At 33.3% G+C, this 16,501-nt stretch overlaps 2 protein-coding genes across 3 annotated transcripts; one reads left to right on the forward strand and one right to left on the reverse strand.

Annotated features, from left to right (window-relative positions):
- Positions 1–3,755: 3,755 nt before the first annotated feature.
- G-TMT (gamma-tocopherol methyltransferase) lies at positions 3,756–7,070 on the forward strand. Of its 2 annotated transcripts, none has more exons than XR_015821482.1 (6): positions 3,756–4,305; positions 4,844–5,013; positions 5,518–5,622; positions 5,783–6,008; positions 6,274–6,376; positions 6,672–6,717. XR_015821482.1 is itself a non-coding variant. In XM_088222578.1 (6 exons), the coding sequence occupies exons 1-6, from the start codon at positions 3,963–3,965 to the stop codon at positions 6,773–6,775; spliced, it is 1,029 nt and encodes a 342-aa protein (XP_088078704.1). In that variant the 5' UTR covers positions 3,758–3,962; the 3' UTR covers positions 6,776–7,070. The 2 variants fall into 2 exon arrangements, 1 of the variants encoding a protein (XP_088078704.1); XM_088222578.1 differs by having other exon boundaries at positions 3,758–4,305; positions 5,783–5,986; positions 6,672–7,070.
- A 1,406-nt stretch (positions 7,071–8,476) lies between these two features.
- On the reverse strand, positions 8,477–15,490 carry LOC110825190 (mediator of RNA polymerase II transcription subunit-like protein). Its single transcript, XM_088222991.1, has 2 exons — positions 14,849–15,490; positions 8,477–9,476 (listed from the first exon to the last, which is right to left on the reverse strand). Exons 1-2 carry the CDS (start codon positions 15,385–15,387, stop codon positions 8,819–8,821), a joined length of 1,197 nt encoding a protein of 398 aa, XP_088079117.1. The 5' UTR covers positions 15,388–15,490; the 3' UTR covers positions 8,477–8,818.
- Positions 15,491–16,501: the final 1,011 nt, after the last annotated feature.

Raw genomic sequence — 16,501 nt, forward strand, 5'->3', positions numbered from 1 at the left:
TGTGTGATAATTGATATGTATGTATATTGCTTAACCAATGATATGTACCAGTTTTTTCTCATTAAACCAAAAATGCGAACGCATACACATGTAGCTTTTGACAAATTAATGGGTAAGATTTTAGTCCTTATTTTTAGCGCCTGCAAGCTGCTTCTGGATTTCCTGCGTAAGAGCAATCATGTGTTTTTTCTTTACTTGTATGATCAATTTGTTAAATTTATGATTTTGTTTCGATCTGATGTCAATGACAAAAACAAAAATGATGATTGTAATTGACTGCGTATTTGAACAAATTTTATTGTGTTATAATGATTATTATTTTACTTTTTTCTGAAAAATTATTACAATCTTACTTGATCAGGCAATACATATATGAAGTTCTTATAAACAATATCGTTCTAAATGCACACCCAAAGGAAAGTGCTTCTCCTTCAACACATATGTTATCAGATTGGTTCCCAACTCCAGCTTTTGCCATCATTTCAAATGCTTCCAGAGATTCACATAGACGTGTGTGTGTGTATATATATATATATATCTGTATACGCTTTTATTTACACATACATTTATAATTAATCAGACCCACCAAACACAAATATATGAAGTATGTATAATCTTTACAGAGGCAAAGTAAAGATAGTTTCTTCAATTATTATCGGCTATAAATATATATTAAAGCATTGCAATTAGAGAAGAAGAATAAGAAAGTCTATATCTAATCACATACACACACATATGCTAAAAGATGAGAGAGAGAGAGATAGAGAGAGAGAGACCATATGAACTACTCTAATTAAGATCTCTGCTTTTCTTTTTCTCTATATATATCAGACTTATATATACATTATATGTGTGTGATTGTGTTGATTTGAAATAAGAATCTTGTAGTTGAGAGGAGAAAAAGAAATCCAAAAGAGTAAACTAGAATTATGCAGGTAATTGAGAGAGAACTTAATTTTAAATTTCTTATGTTGGACAGAGCTAGATATATTATATATGTAACTCTAAGGCAAAATATATATAGATATTGTACCCCTTCCACAAAGAGAAATACAGAACAAGAACTAGAAAAAAAAAAAAAAAAAAAGAACAGAAATTGCAAAGAAAAGGATAGAAAAAGATAGGTAATTTTCTTTTTCTGTTCTTTTTATAAATGTATGATCACCTAAAAAAACCTTCTTCATTATATGTTTCTGGTTTTAACCTGGGTTTTCTATTTTAGTTATTCAAGATATTTTGTTTTTAAGCAAGTGAAAAACTTTGTTTCGTACGTATTAAACTTTAACTTATATTTCATAACTCGAAATTTTTTCTCAACTTTCATCTTATTTTATTTTCTATATTACAACTCAACAGAAAAAAAGTTCTAATAGAATAAAAAATGTCTGAGTCACGAATTCCTTTATTTTTATATAATATAATATGATAAAAGTTAAAATTTACAATAGATCATGTCTTTCAATTCAAGTCACATGTTACTTTCTACTATATAGTTTAAAACGAAATTTTATTCATTTTAACATAACAACATTTCTAAAATAATTTTTTACTGGTTTTTGCGTTCTTGGTATCAAACTTCTTGCTCAAGAATGATAGATTGCAGGTAATATTGCTAGTTTTAATCACTGATCTTTTTATTTTTCTAGTTCTTTAATAATATAGTCTTGTTCATTCCAAAAAAACTTCTAGTTTTACTTCACTTTTAAACGAAATTGTCGTGTGGCTAAATCAGCAGTCAGCTGGGTATAATCCAACTGAAACTAGTCAAATCAAATCTATTAACGATTATAGTTATTATACTAATAATACGAGATTACAACTGAAACTAGCAGTAGAAATACTATAACTAGTACTTACTAGGATTATGACTAAGTTTATTATTATAGATGAGGACTAAAGCTAAAATGATAAGCATCGAGAATATTAGAACAAGGACTTAAACAATGCCTAAAACTATGATCAGACAATGACAAGGATTAAGATTACTAGCAGTAACGACTGGTAGGATTAAGAGAAGGACCACAGCAAAAAGAAGGACTAGCTATTGTTTCAAACAAGACATCACTATGTTTTAATGCTTGAAATAAATCAAATTAAGTTTGAAGGGGGGTATTAAGTTGCAGTTTGAGAATTTGAAAGATTGAGTCAAATTGAAATCTTCAGAGTCATTCTTAATTTAACAGCATGTTTCTCATGAAAATGGCAGAAGCTTTGAATATAAAAGGATAATCTTATGATGCAGATACCCAGTAGAAATTGCAACTTGGGTATGAAGTTAAGTTCTTCAAACTTCAGTTTGGATTTTGGTTGTGTAAGTAAGCGAAGGAGTCGATGTATAGTCTGACAAAACGAAAGCTTTGTATTAAGATTATGTGCAAAAATAACTAATGCTCTGGAATGTGAAGTCAAATTAATAATTAAAAATGCTGTAGAGAGAAGAATCAGGGGAATTGGTATTAGAAACAAAGTCGTGAAAACCAGAAGAACAAAAAAAATCCAACCCTGCAATCTCCACGAAGAGGTTAAGTAAAGAGAATTGTGTTGGAAGAGAAACCAATTCTCTTCCTTTTAATCTTCTTCTTCTTCATCCTCTCTTTCTGCTCTCTCTACAACAAGAGAAAGAAGAGTTTCAGACCACCCATTTCTTCTCTTTCTTATCTTCTTCTTCTTCCTGAACTTTTTTCTCTCAAGTACACCCCCCAACCAGCAAGAGACTAAATTCAAACCAGACAAGCATACAAATGGTTAAATCTTTATTATGACAAAACTAAATTAAACTATATAGTTTTTATATATTCATATTTTAAAATAATTTTAATAAATAAATGTTCACGTGGCAAATAATATGTCCACGTAGACATCATATTTTCTGCCACGTAATTGGTAAGCTGACAATTTTTGTAATCATACCCCGCTCGAGGAGCTGCCACGCAAGCTGCCAAACTTTCATTATCTATTTATTTTTAAAATGTAATGTGTGTGTGTGTGTGTATATATATATATATATAGATATTTATTAAATAGTATTATACATGATGTCATATATATATGTGAAGATTTAAAAAGAAATTTCTATAATTGTTAGAAATTTGGTTTTCCAAATCAATAAATAAATAAATAAATAAAACTCAAATCAAAAATTATTTTTATTTTGTTAAATTTTTATAATATAAAGGGTGATTTTTCATATTCAGTTTGTTCATATACCATCTAATTTAACTATTTTTAAATTTAATTAACAAGATATATTTTAATATAATGTATATAATAAATTTATATGTAACTTGATGAGTTAGGTAAAAATAAAACTACTTTATTAAATCGTTTAGTTAAATTCAAATTTTTTAAAAATTATTTCGAATTTAATTTATTATTATTTTATAATCTAAGGTTTCAGAATTATATTTAATTTTTTATTTAATTACTTGAGATTTGGAGTAGATTTCAGAAACATAGTTAATGTACTTATTTATAACAAGAATTTAAAAAAATCAGAAAATAGTCATTGCAATTAAATTTAAAAAAAAAAAATTATTTGTTTCTATTAAGTTTGTTATTTAATTAATATAATTTTTAAACTTATTTTTTAAAAAAATATATAAGCAAAATGAAAAGAACAATTTTATATAAATAATAATTATTATTATTTATATTAATAATTAATATTTTTTTCTTGTGTTTTATTAATAATAATGATTTTTCAAAAATAAAGAGGAAAAATTTGGCAAGCCATATAAAATGAAAATCACTGTAAATATGGCGTAGAAAAAAAAAAAACAAAAGCCAGGTGAGAAGAGACGTGCCGTCTGCAGGCTCTCTTATCACCTTAGTTCAGAGATGGCAGCCATGGCAAATATCTACACAGTGTTGTTATATTTGATTTAACACCACTTGTTGCGTCACCATCATCTTCTTTCTCGTACGTCTCATTATAATAACCCCCCAAACTCCCTGCAACAACAATGACCTTCTCCACACACTTCTGCTCTCCTCCCTCTTCTTTTCTCGTTCCCTTTAATCGTACCTCTCAACGCAACTTTTTTCCTCTTCATCCTTCACGCTCATACGCGCCCGCACGCGCAATGTTCGCACGCGCCAAGTCCTCCTCCCTGAACACAGCTGAGCTGCAGAAAGGAATTGCCGGCTTCTACGACGAGTCGTCGGGCCTGTGGGAGGGCATCTGGGGCGAGCACATGCACCATGGGTTTTACGACTCGGCTTCTTCCTCCTCTGTCTCCGATTCCGATCACCGGGTCGCACAGATCCGAATGATCGAGGAAGCGCTCCGTTTCGCTGGCGTTCCAGGTTTTCTCCTTAAATCTCTCTCTCTCTCTGTATGTATATTTGAATGATCATTAACTAAGATTAGTGAGTTAATTGAGATTGAATGGTGTGATTATGAATTCGAACATAAGGTCCTCCTTCTGCATTTATTGCAATTTCCTGTTCATCATACGAGTTTGGCGAATATGTCTTCGTTCTATTCGAGAATTGACCTCTGACACATTTTGTCCCCATCGGAATCCCTTGCTTCTCTCTGAGTTATTATAGCTGTGGGGCTCCTTGCTCTGATGTTTACTTTGTTTTACTTTATCCTAATTTCATGATAATTGATGTGGTTTTCTTCCTCTTCAGTTCTTCCCTTAATTGAGTCAACTCAGTTATAGAATTCCATATTTAGTAAACTTGATTTGATATCTGCTTGTGCTGAGTAAAATTGGTGGCCGGCCCATATAGGTCGTATAATATGTATATATATACACACACACGCGCAAAAGTCTTTTGGCACGTAGCTAAATTTTTTACGTTAACAAATGATTTGCACGGTTGATTTGGTTTGCAGAGGACCCAGTAAAAAAACCTAAGAGTGTAGTTGACGTTGGGTGTGGAATAGGTGGCAGTTCTCGGTACTTGGCCAGAAAGTATGGAGCCAAATGCCAAGGCATCACTCTCAGTCCTGTGCAAGCCCAAAGAGCCAATGATCTTGCCGCTGCTAAAGGATTGGCGGACAAGGTATGTCCCAAGCTTTTTATGCTTGTCTTTTTTCAATTATTGTGTACTATAAATTTCTTTAGTATTTGCTTCTTAATAATATGTTCCAATTGTTATTATTGACAATGACTAAAGTCTTTTTGTTATTGTTGGAAACTTGGGGACTGATTGATATATGATGAATTGGAGTTTAGTTGCTAAATTTAATATTGTTGGTCATTAGAGATACTGTACCACTTTATATATATATATATATATCTAATATTTTTAAGTATAAATATGTATATATTTCGTTAATTAGTTAACACATATACACTCATTGTAACACAACCTTCTAAAGATAATGCACGATAATCCACTGCTCAACTTAAATTCACAAATTTTTTATAGTGAAAGGATTTATTGTACCACTTTATAGATGCATCTTCTCTGTATTCTATGCTGTTATCTTTAGAGGAATTTGCTGAAATGTTGGCCTCATTCTTCATGATGATTGCTTCAATTGGTTCCTCTCAAAATTGGCAGGTCTCCTTTCAAGTTGCAGATGCTCTAGAGCAACCATTTCCTGACGGACAATTTGATCTGGTCTGGTCCATGGAGAGTGGTGAACACATGCCAGACAAAACCAGGGTACCTATTTATATTTATTGGTTCAGTCTTTAGCCATTTGCTCAGCTTTAACTCTAGAGCAGGGCAGTGCTTTTCCTTTGAATTTTGTGTCATTTAAGATATTTCTGTTGTATACTATCTCAACTTCCTACTGTTGTCTCTCTATCTCTTAAAATGGCAGTTTGTTAATGAGTTGGCTCGAGTTGCTGCCCCAGGGGGAACAATAATAATAGTAACATGGTGCCACAGGGATCTTTCCCCTTCTGAAGAGTCTTTGCAGCCATGGGAACAGAAGCTCTTGAGTAAAATCTGTAATGCTTATTATCTTCCAGCATGGTGTTCTACTTCTGATTATGTGAAGTTACTCGAGTCCCTCTCCCTTCAGGTAGTACCTTCCCAGAATTTCGGTAAATTCTTCAAAACCAAATGACTTTCTTGCGTGAATTATTGCTTTAAAGTATGATATATGGGATATGGAGAAGACAACTTTTGGGCTTGCTTATTTTTCAAACTGTTCTTTTGTTTTACCTTTTCTTTTCCAGTTTTTTTTTCTTCTGATGAACCTATTAGATTGTCATCTTATGCTGTTTATTGCTCATTCTTTTAGTCTCACGTGTGGAAGCAATCTATTCTTTTGCGTATGTCTAACATATTCCCTGACTTGTATGGCAGGACATTAAGGCAGCAGACTGGTCTGAGTACGTTGCGCCATTCTGGCCAGCAGTTATTCGTTCAGCCCTAACATGGAAGGGGTTCCCATTGCTGCTGCGCAGTGGTATATTCTTTGCATTTCTTCCTAGCAATTAATATCTTTTTGTTTCATTTATTTGTTTGACCGGAAATCATCTCCTGGCAAAAGAGCTGCTAAAGAAGAAACTTTAACATGACAGTCCAATTTTGTGGAGGAAAAAATTGTCAGAAAACCATAGGCTACTGCATGTTTTTGAAGAGTAAATTGAAACATATTCAATATCTGCTTGTATGTAATCTATAGTTATTCCTGTGAACATGTCTACTATGCTAATCGCTTACCCCATTTGTTTAAATTGGTCCTGTTTTGAGTTTGTCAGGTTTTAAGACCATTAAGGGAGCATTAGCCATGCCATTGATGATTGAAGGGTACAAGAAGAATTTAATCAAGTTTGCTATTATTACATGTCGGAAACCAGAGTAGGCTCAAGAAGTTCAGCATGTGAAGTTACCGGTACTGAGCTTTTACGCATGGAACATTATTTTGGGGTTCGGAACTCGGCAGAAATCTTGAATAGCAAGCAATTCCCAGAAATCTTGAATGGCCTTTCCCAGTTCCAATGTATGATGTTATTTTCTGTTTTTGGTTTGGTTGGATGAAAATCAACATCTCATTATTATATTTATATTATGTAATTTGAGTCATCTTATCACCTCTATATATAGAAATCTTTGAACAACATTTGACAGGAAGAAATAGCAGTTGTTCTTTTTTTAAAGTATTACTTCCAAGCTTTTTGACAAATAAAAAGTTGTAAAGAAAGACAACTATGTAAGTGTTTGTTTCAACTATTCGCTTCTTACTAAATTTGATCATATTTAAGATCAAGGGAATACAATCTCAAATAAAAAATCAATCTTATTCAATATCAAATTATTTCATTTTTCGAATGAGATTATATTGAAAATATATATATATATATATTTATATTTTGTAAAAAAAAAAAAAAAAGAAGTAATTTTCATGGTGTTATTTTTATTTTTATTTTTTTTTTTATCTCTGAACCGAAACTCCATTTTTACATATATAATTAGATAATGATAGCTTTTCAGATTATAAGAGGGAATTGTATTTTTATTTTAATATTTAGTATTAACTGATTTTTTATATATTGGATTTATAATATACATAATGCATCAGTTATAATTTCTTTAAATATTAATGTTATGATTTGATTTAAAATTATGTTATTTTATTACAACTAACTAGATTTGATAATATATGATTAGTTAAACCATTGGTTTTTTAGTTTTACTATTTGTATCTTTCTAAAAAATTATATATATATATATATTAACACTGTGTATTAATAAATACAAACTAATAATAAAACTAAATAACAATAAAAATAACTAATAATAATATTTATAAATATTTTAAATTAAATAATTAAAAATATAATCAAGTACATTACCAACACAAAATATTTGATAGCAAACGTAAAATATAAAAATATTAAAATCATATAAATTATAACCGACATGTGTTAAGCAATAAAAAAAAGTACATGTTTGTATATGCTGACTTATATTGAAATACATATATATGCATCTATATAAGCAGAAAGTCCTTTTTATTAATAATAGGAAAAAAAAAAAAGTTGTTCATACATTATAATAAATTATAATCATATAAAAACACTTACAAGTAAATATGTATATTTAAATCCTTTATTTTTTCTGAGCCGGGACAATAAATCTTTCTTAAAACAGCATATATAAAAATATATATCATGTAGTTTCCAAAGTAACCAAGTAAATAACATGATTCAACGACCAACATCCATATGACTGTGTATGTTGTGACTGTGTATGTGTATAAACATAGTAAGTACATATATATATATATATATATATAGGAAAAGGGTGTTCTTTCCCCTCAGGCTTCTTCACAAGAAATGGTGTTTGCACTTGGAAAAGAATACAGAGGTGGAGGGAGATAGTTTTTGACGCAGGATTTGGGTAAGTTTTGACTTCAGCGTGTAGGAGTTTTGAGCTATAAATTGAATCAATTCCATTAAATACCAAACATATCTGAACATGTCAAAGCCTACTTAGAATCTTTAGAAATGATTAAATCGATTTTGTCAATGAATAGTTTAAACATATTAAGCTAGCAGAAGCATAAACAATCAGGCCCTTTATCTAAGATTTCTGAAGCATTCCCATTCCCATTCCTCAAATTCAAGGGTGCTTCTTCCCATGGAATACTTCAAATACAACAGGTTCCCTACAAACTTCATGTACATTTCTAACAGAAATGAAATTTTAGCATAAGCACATACTGCTTTTAAATGTAACATATCCCATGCTAAACCAGGGTTTAGAGCAAGTCGAATTATCGACAGGTTTCACATTAGAAACACAGCTCTTTGAATATATTCCATATCAGAAATATTCATTTTCTCATTTAGATACAGTTTCTAACCCCACAACCAAGGTCTCATGCAAAATTTCCACCAATGATTCATCTACTGTTCAAATCAAATTCGCCGACCTCACGCCACTGCTCCTGCTCACCTGTGTCTCCATTTTCATTCTCCTCATCATTCAAGAAATCTTCGGATGGCTCCTTCTCATCTCTCTGTGTATTGTTTCCCCATCCATTCATCATCTCCTCCGGGTTCATGCCATGTTCCTGTTCTGCCATGTCATGACCAATTGGAACACCACTGCCCTGAGAACCAAGTGCACTTGCCCTTATTGGAGCTCGAGACATCATTTCAACATGAGCCGCCTGTGATTCAGCACGAGCTTGCTCTGCCTGAACCATAGCTGCCATTCTCATCTTAGCCTCCTGAGCCTCCCGAGCCTCACGACCAGCCTTCTCCCTTGATTCTATTTCCGCTTTCAGTTCAAGCATGACTTTTCTCTCCTCTTGGAGGAGAGCCTGTTCTATCATCAGTCTCTCCTCGGATCGAAATTCTCCTAATGCTCGTTTGCGGGATATTATGTTGAATGCTAGGGCTTGTTTCTCAAAGGTGGCTGTGAATTCTGCAACTTTTGCAGCAATATTGTGATCCCACTGTTGGGAGCGAGATGGCATCTGGCCTGTGGTATCAGAATCAAGAATTCTATCATCCTCCTCTGCTTCATAGTCTGCTACCACATGGTAAGGAAGCAATCTGCATGGGAGACAAGATAGAAATGAGAAAGCAAGATTATGTAACATATCCTAAAACATTATGTGCAGATTATTTAATTAAAGGATTTAAATGCTTGACTTTCTATGATTTCTTGCATTGTTTCATATGACACAATGTGGTACATAGCTGCTTTACAGTTAAGCATCATGTAAAGGCACATCTTTCTCTTTCTCAAGAAAAGATGTAAAAAATCGAACTCAAGCTTGCCAAGAAAAGAAACCATCCATCATGTTTGGAAGAGTATAATATCACGCTTTACATAGATTACTCATGCTAGAGGGAATCATGATACTCCATACAAGCCAAGCATTACTTGTAGCAAAGGCAGTAACTTTGACCAAATAACTAAAGTATGACTGGAATTACACATTCACTACAATGATCAATATCGAAACTGATATACTCTCATCCTTACATTGATTGGTTAAGCACATCTCGGTAATAGATAATTATGGCAAAGTGTAACTAGTATAAGATCAATGTGACAAAAAAACATGGTTTCTCCACCCAGTTAGTTTTAACAAACTAGAAAACCCAAGCAAACTTGTAGAGAGAGAACCATATCCATACAGTCAAAAAGTCATGCATGCATCACTAAATTGATATTCATTTCATGAATTCATATCCATAAGCAGACACACATATGTATGTATGTATGTATGAGTTGTTTTTGTATTTTACACAAATTTATCTTTGAGAAAGCAAGTAATGTTACTAATTCTTGAACATATATGTATATACACCATATCCATAAAGACACAAAAACATACATACATCATTAATTGACATTTATTATCATGAATTTATACACATACACAGACACACGTGTATATATGTATGTATGAGTTGTTTTTGCATATATACAGACATATATTTATTCTTTGGGAAAAGATAGTAATATTAGCATATCTTAAACAGAGATGGTAATGTTAGTAATTCTTAAACATGCCTTTAGAGCCAGCTCACAATTGACAAGTTCTTTGGCTCAGGACCCACAATCATCAATGTGATACTTATATGGCAATTTTAAGTCTTTAAAAAGACATACATAGTCCTGAATGATGATCACATAATATAAATTTTGTTGGTCTCGCATGAGATCATTCTTTCAGTAATACTTCCTTCACTGGCAACCTAATTAGCAAACTCCAAAAGCTAAGCTGCTATTTTGTTCTAAAAAGTAATTTGTCCCAAGGAAACTACTAGCTCACATATTACATAAGCCTTCCCTGGTAATTATGATAAAAAATATATATTGTAGTTAAAGAGCAGATAGAAACAGTTTCATGCAAGATTCAGTAAGACCCTGCACCAGACAAATAGATCATTCTGGTTCTGAAATTGTGATAGGATAAATAGACACCTCAAGAATATTTACCTTTTCTTTTCATACCTCTATTTGCATTAATTACTTATCTAGAGCTTATTTGCGATCCCATCATCATTCTTTAGACTCATGATACCAATTTCGTAAGACTTTTATACAAAAATAGCTAAATATTAAAAAAAAAAAAAAAAAAAGAGGAAATACAGCCTACATAAAGAGAAACTATGCTCTAGGAAGACAAAAACAACAAAGAGAAAACATACAAGAAAACAAATAAAGTCAAAGAACCAGTACAAAATAGTAATCCAGGACTCTTAAGCATAAAGAGAAATCCCCTTAAAGAATCCATCTCAATTCACCCAATGAGAAGCTAAGCAGTAAGCATACATGCTATCCCACATATGGAAAAAAATAGAAATGCTGATTAAAAGTCCTCACAACTCTCTCCAAACAAATAACCAAAAGACCTGCTAAACTAGCCCCCTTTCAAAGCATGGAATGCTCTTTACTCCGAAGAATCACAGAGAAGTACAACGAAATTATGAAAATCTCCCATGTCTAGGGAACAAACCCAACCCAGCCTGGACTAAGAAAATTTCTAGTCCAAACCTTGCCTCACCTCATAATGTAGACATAAATGCCATGTATATCCCAAAATATGAAAACACATGAAGCAAATATCAATAAGGAGTGATTTGGGATCTGCAAACCTTAAGCAAGTCATCGGTATTAATTCTGTTAAGCACCTGTCCAAATAAAAGCTCTCACCTTATAGGGAACTTTCACTTTCTATAATGAGTGAAGAATAACATTATCGTTATGATGGCTAAAGAAAAGGTGACTAGAACAAGATTTACAAATATAGGCCTTGAAGAATCTGGACCAAATTCTAGAATCGACACTGGAAGAAGAATGAAAAGAATCCTTCAAATAAATCAAAGACGCCAAGTCACATGTTTTCCGGTCTCCCAAGCATGCTGGCGCACCCTTAACTTGCTTCTTACCCTGCTGTGCCACAAAGAATCAAATTTTGGTCGAAAAGCACCATAACCATTTGGCCAAGAGGGCAATGATTTTGGAAGCTAAATTCCAAAATCCAACTAGCCTTCCTTATTAGAAAGACAAAAGACCTCCCATCTCACAAGATGACCCCGAGTATTCTCACCAACATCTGACCACCAGAAATCTCTAATGACTTTCTAAATCCTCTGAGCAGACCCAACCAAAATTCTAAACAAGAAAAAATAACATAACATAATGCTAGAAAAGAATATTTGCAAAAGAGCAACTCTTCCCCAAGACAAAATAGGGCTCCTTTCCAACTCTCTAACTGCTTAGAGATTTTCCCTACAACTGGATAGCAAAAAGGTGGATTCAACCTCCACCCTCTAAGAAACACAATCGGCCTCCAAAATAGAACAGACCACAACGCTAACCAAACTCCCAACAACATTCTCGTCCAAACTGTTACCACCCCAACCACTTTTACATAAACTGATCTCCAAACTCGAGATAACTTTAAATCTCAAGATTGCTAACAAATCTTCCACAAGGCTAACCAAACTCCTAACAACATTCTTGTCGATATTGATAACATCTTAGATAAAATGATCCTCAAACTTGATTTTGCTTTAATGCAAGAGGTATATGACGTTGACAACATCATTGATAAGAAAAGAGAATAGTATCACCTACAAATTGCAACTAAGAAATCTCCACCACCTCACCTCCCCCTCCCCCACAAGCATGCATTTCATTGCTCCTCATTCTATTCCCCTCAAGAGCATCTTGGTTAGCACATCCACCACCCAAAAAAAGAGAAAAGAAGAAAAAGAGTCCCCTTGCATAATCCCTGCCGACATACGAACCAAGATTTGAGCTCACCAGTAATAATAATTGGAAAAAGAGATTGAGAAAAAGGAACCCCTAATTCAAGATCTCTATCCAGCCCAAAAGCCCCACCTATCCATAGTCTTACCCAAATAACTCTAATTAAGCCTATCACAAGATTCTTCAAAGTCAACCCTAAATGCAAGACGAACCTTGACTAGAGGAAATGATATTCCCCAATATCCATTTCAGCTGAGTGGATAACACCTCAGTAATGATTATAAAACCTTTGTCACCAAAGTGATAAGGTGATACTTCATTGACTTAGACCAGTCTTCCTAAAGCACCAAAGTTATTAGTGTTGAATAGATTCTCGTACCAAACTTCCCATTCAAAAAAAACTCCTAGAAACTTTTGCCAAATCCCTTTGAAAAAGGGCATACAGGTACTCATAAAAAGAGATCCAAATTTGGACAAGAGACACAGGTACTAGTGTATTTCTCTGTACTATTTTGAATTTGATGGTAGAATATAACTTATGCCATCAAATTCCATGACAAGAACCTAAAAACAAGAATGCAAGAAAAAGTTTCAACATCTACTTAAACATTCCAAACCCCTTTAAGCAGTAACTAGTTAATTCAGTACTGTAAAACACATTAAAATAACCATAAGCCATCATTATAATATCTCATTTCTGTATAAAGGCACTATAGCTCCACAAAATGAACAAGCAAACCATATATTGTTATATGGTACAGAACTTCAAGCCAAAAAAGACCCTTACTTAACCCACTAAGTTTAGTAACTCTGAGAGCACTTGTTTATTCAAACAAGTGACTTCTGAAGTACCAATTAATACTAGATCATACATAGGAGTGAATGTTTAAAAATGCTATAAAAAATTGTTTCTCATAAAAAGGTATAAAGGCAATGTCCTTAAGTTATCAGAATCCCTCACAAAAAAAAAGTGGCTAAATAGTGAGAGCACAAGAAAGAATTTTGCTTTCTTATAAAAACAATTAAGATTTTTTGTACACCCAAAAAAAATAAAATCCAACGGAGCACTATAAGGAATTCCAATTAGAAACTTTAACCGTGTGATGAAGTTTGTAACAACCATAGCCCAACTTCGTCCCTGAAAATTTCCTTATTATTACACTTCTCAGACAGAAGGTAGGCAATGGTATGTTTATTCTGTTCCAAGATAATCTGCATCTCAGTGGATGCAGATTTTAATACCATACGTGCTCTTCAGTGACCGAAAAAGAACAGTTGAGTAGTGGGCTTGGCAAGGTATTTGTTGTAGTAAGAGAAGAAAGAAGATGCTCCAATCCCCTTGGCTACCTTGTGGGTGATTTGAAAAGAGAGAAACAAAAGGACCTTGAACAAAGTCATATCTTTTAGAAGGGTTAGAGATTTATGGTTCCGAACCCCGTGTATTTTGTAGAAGGTCAATCCTCCTGTTTTTTACAAGAATTTAGGGGACCTTATTGATATTTTGATTAATATTTAATTCTACACACTTCGTAAATGGGTAGTACCCCTTTGATACCTTGTTTGTATATGGTTAAACATTTGTTGTCAATAGTGAAGCATATTTCTTTTCTCCTGTCCTATGAAAAAAATAAATTATCCTTACTCATCCTTGTACCAAACACCATGCAACATCAAGGAAACTTTATTCAGGCATATAAATTCGAATCCATCTCTAGACGATATGTCTTGCAAGATACTTGGTAGCTTGTTTCCCTCTTCAAAAAATACATTAAAATAAAATGGATAGCAAATATATAGTTAAATCATTCGATATATATCCCACTCATATTCGGAAATGTTATCCAGTTATAGAGATCCAATAAAGCGACAAATATGCCACAATAAATGTCATCGACCAACTAATAACTTGATGTTAACATGTCTGAACTTGGTACTACTTTGAATCTAACAAATTACAGCCATCATAAGATGTAATCGATATCTCATTCCACCATATAATACCTATCAAATTCACACAGCAGAACAAGTAACTACATACTTTACAATGAGTAGCAGCAAAAGAAAAAAGATATTTTGGCTGCTACAGAAACATCATTTCCGACATTTTCTTAGCAACCAAACAGAAAAAGAGAATACAATCAAAATTACAGAAGAAGTAAATAAAAACAAAGGTATAATGCGTAATTTCACGTACCTCTCGCAAGCATCTTCGAGTGAAGAGAAAGGGCGCTTGAAATCCGGGTGGCAGACACGCCAAGCATCCTGGTAGGCAAACTGGAGCTCCATCTGATTCAAGGGTCGAATCATCTTCTGCTGTTGTTGTTGCAGCTGCTGCTGTTGCGACTGCTGTTGCTGTTGCTGTTGCAGCTGCTGCGAGTGTTGCGACTGCTGCGTGCTCTGTTGTGGCAAATTAGGGTTCTGCTGCGGCAAATTAGGACTCTGTTGTACCACATTAGTGGTAGGATTAGAACTAGGGTTGTGTTGGAGATTGAGAGGTCGTTGATGGAGGAGGCCAGGAGTGCGGAGGTGGGCATCTATGTTGGATGGGAAACGAGAAATGGCAGCTTGCTGTTGCTGCTGTTGTTGTTGAGCTTGTTTCTGAAGCTGCTGTAAGAGGAGGAATTGTTGGTGTTGATGTTGCTGCTGTTGTTGTTGGTGTTGCTGTGCCTGTTGTTGCTGGTGTTGCAGGAGGAGTTGTTGTTGATGCTGAGCCAATGCCTTGGCTTCTTCCATTTCTTTCTTCGTCTTCGTTTTCGTCTCTCTAAAATCTCTGCATTTCCTTCGTAACCCTTTTTGATGACCTGAGGTTTGTTAATGTACGCGTTGGATCAGAAACGAACGCTGGGAATATGAAGGGTAAAAAGTGCAATTATAATAAGTTAAGTGGGTCTTTTTTTAATTTTTGAAAAGAAAAACACACTGCGAATTTTACATAGGAAAAAAGGCCCATTGAGCCCATTAATCACATACATTGAACTCCAATAAACCACTATGGCCCATACGGCAAAATAATAATAATAATAATAATTGGTATATGCAACAATTAGTGCTTCATGAAATTAAACATTGTGAAAACTACTTAGATCAACTATTTTAATATTTAATGAAAAATATAGAGAACATCTAAAATTCACTAATTTTAAGAATATGAAAAAAATAAATAATATGTAAATTGTTATAAATATAAGAATATAAACTCTGAGAATGAACTAATTTGTTGTCGATCAGTTGCTTTGCAAATTGTCACTAACAGCAGCCATCTGCTATGCGTAGTAGGCTAGGACACCCACAACGGCAAGGCAAGTGTTCGAGAATTTGAGCTCGGTTATTTGAATTCTTTCAAGCTCAAATTCAGCTTGATCGAATCAAGCTTTATTTTGGACTCAGAACTTCGAGTCATTTGAACAAAATACAAAGCTAAAGCCTAGTGTATAAAAAGTTCGGTCAAAAGCTAAAGTTTTAATAAACCCAACTCAAACTCATACTTAATATTAAATAGGTTCAAAACTTTTAACTATTAGAGCTAAACTGAGCGTAATAAAAGGGAAAATTCTTGATTAAATAGGTTCAAACATTTCACCTGATTTATTTAAAATTTTTACAATATAAACATATGTAATATATATAAGTAAAAACATAGTCATCCACTTCGAAGAAGGAATATAATATAGAAATACGATGAAAAAGCACAAAAGGAGATGAGGTGCAATCTCTTACCAAAATTACAAAGAGAAAAGTTTAAAAAGATAAAATGTATCAACATCTTCCACCGAGGTCTGTCCCCATATGAACTATCAAAAGCTTTTCAATTCGATTCCTCTCTTTCTAAGTGACCCAAATGATAGAA

The sequence above is a fragment of the Carica papaya genome, chromosome 6 (genome assembly GCF_054855325.1).
Source record: "Carica papaya isolate Zhongbai chromosome 6, ASM5485532v1, whole genome shotgun sequence".
NCBI lineage: Eukaryota > Viridiplantae > Streptophyta > Magnoliopsida > Brassicales > Caricaceae > Carica > Carica papaya.

What these genes read in the sequence shown, in the direction of transcription:
- LOC110825190 (XM_088222991.1), bottom strand. Translation starts at nt 15,387, where the DNA reads ATGGAAGAAGCCAAGGCATTGGCTCAGCATCAACAACAACTCCTCCTG. An exon ending in CTCGAAGATGCTTGCGAGAG is followed by an intron (nt 9,477 to 14,848) that starts GTACGTGAAATT and finishes TCTCCCATGCAG; the next exon opens with ATTGCTTCCTTACCATGTGG.
- G-TMT (XM_088222578.1), top strand. Translation starts at nt 3,963, where the DNA reads ATGACCTTCTCCACACACTTCTGCTCTCCTCCCTCTTCTTTTCTCGTT. An exon ending in CCGTTTCGCTGGCGTTCCAG is followed by an intron (nt 4,306 to 4,843) that starts GTTTTCTCCTTA and finishes TTTGGTTTGCAG; the next exon opens with AGGACCCAGTAAAAAAACCT. An exon ending in ACATGCCAGACAAAACCAGG is followed by an intron (nt 5,623 to 5,782) that starts GTACCTATTTAT and finishes TTAAAATGGCAG; the next exon opens with TTTGTTAATGAGTTGGCTCG.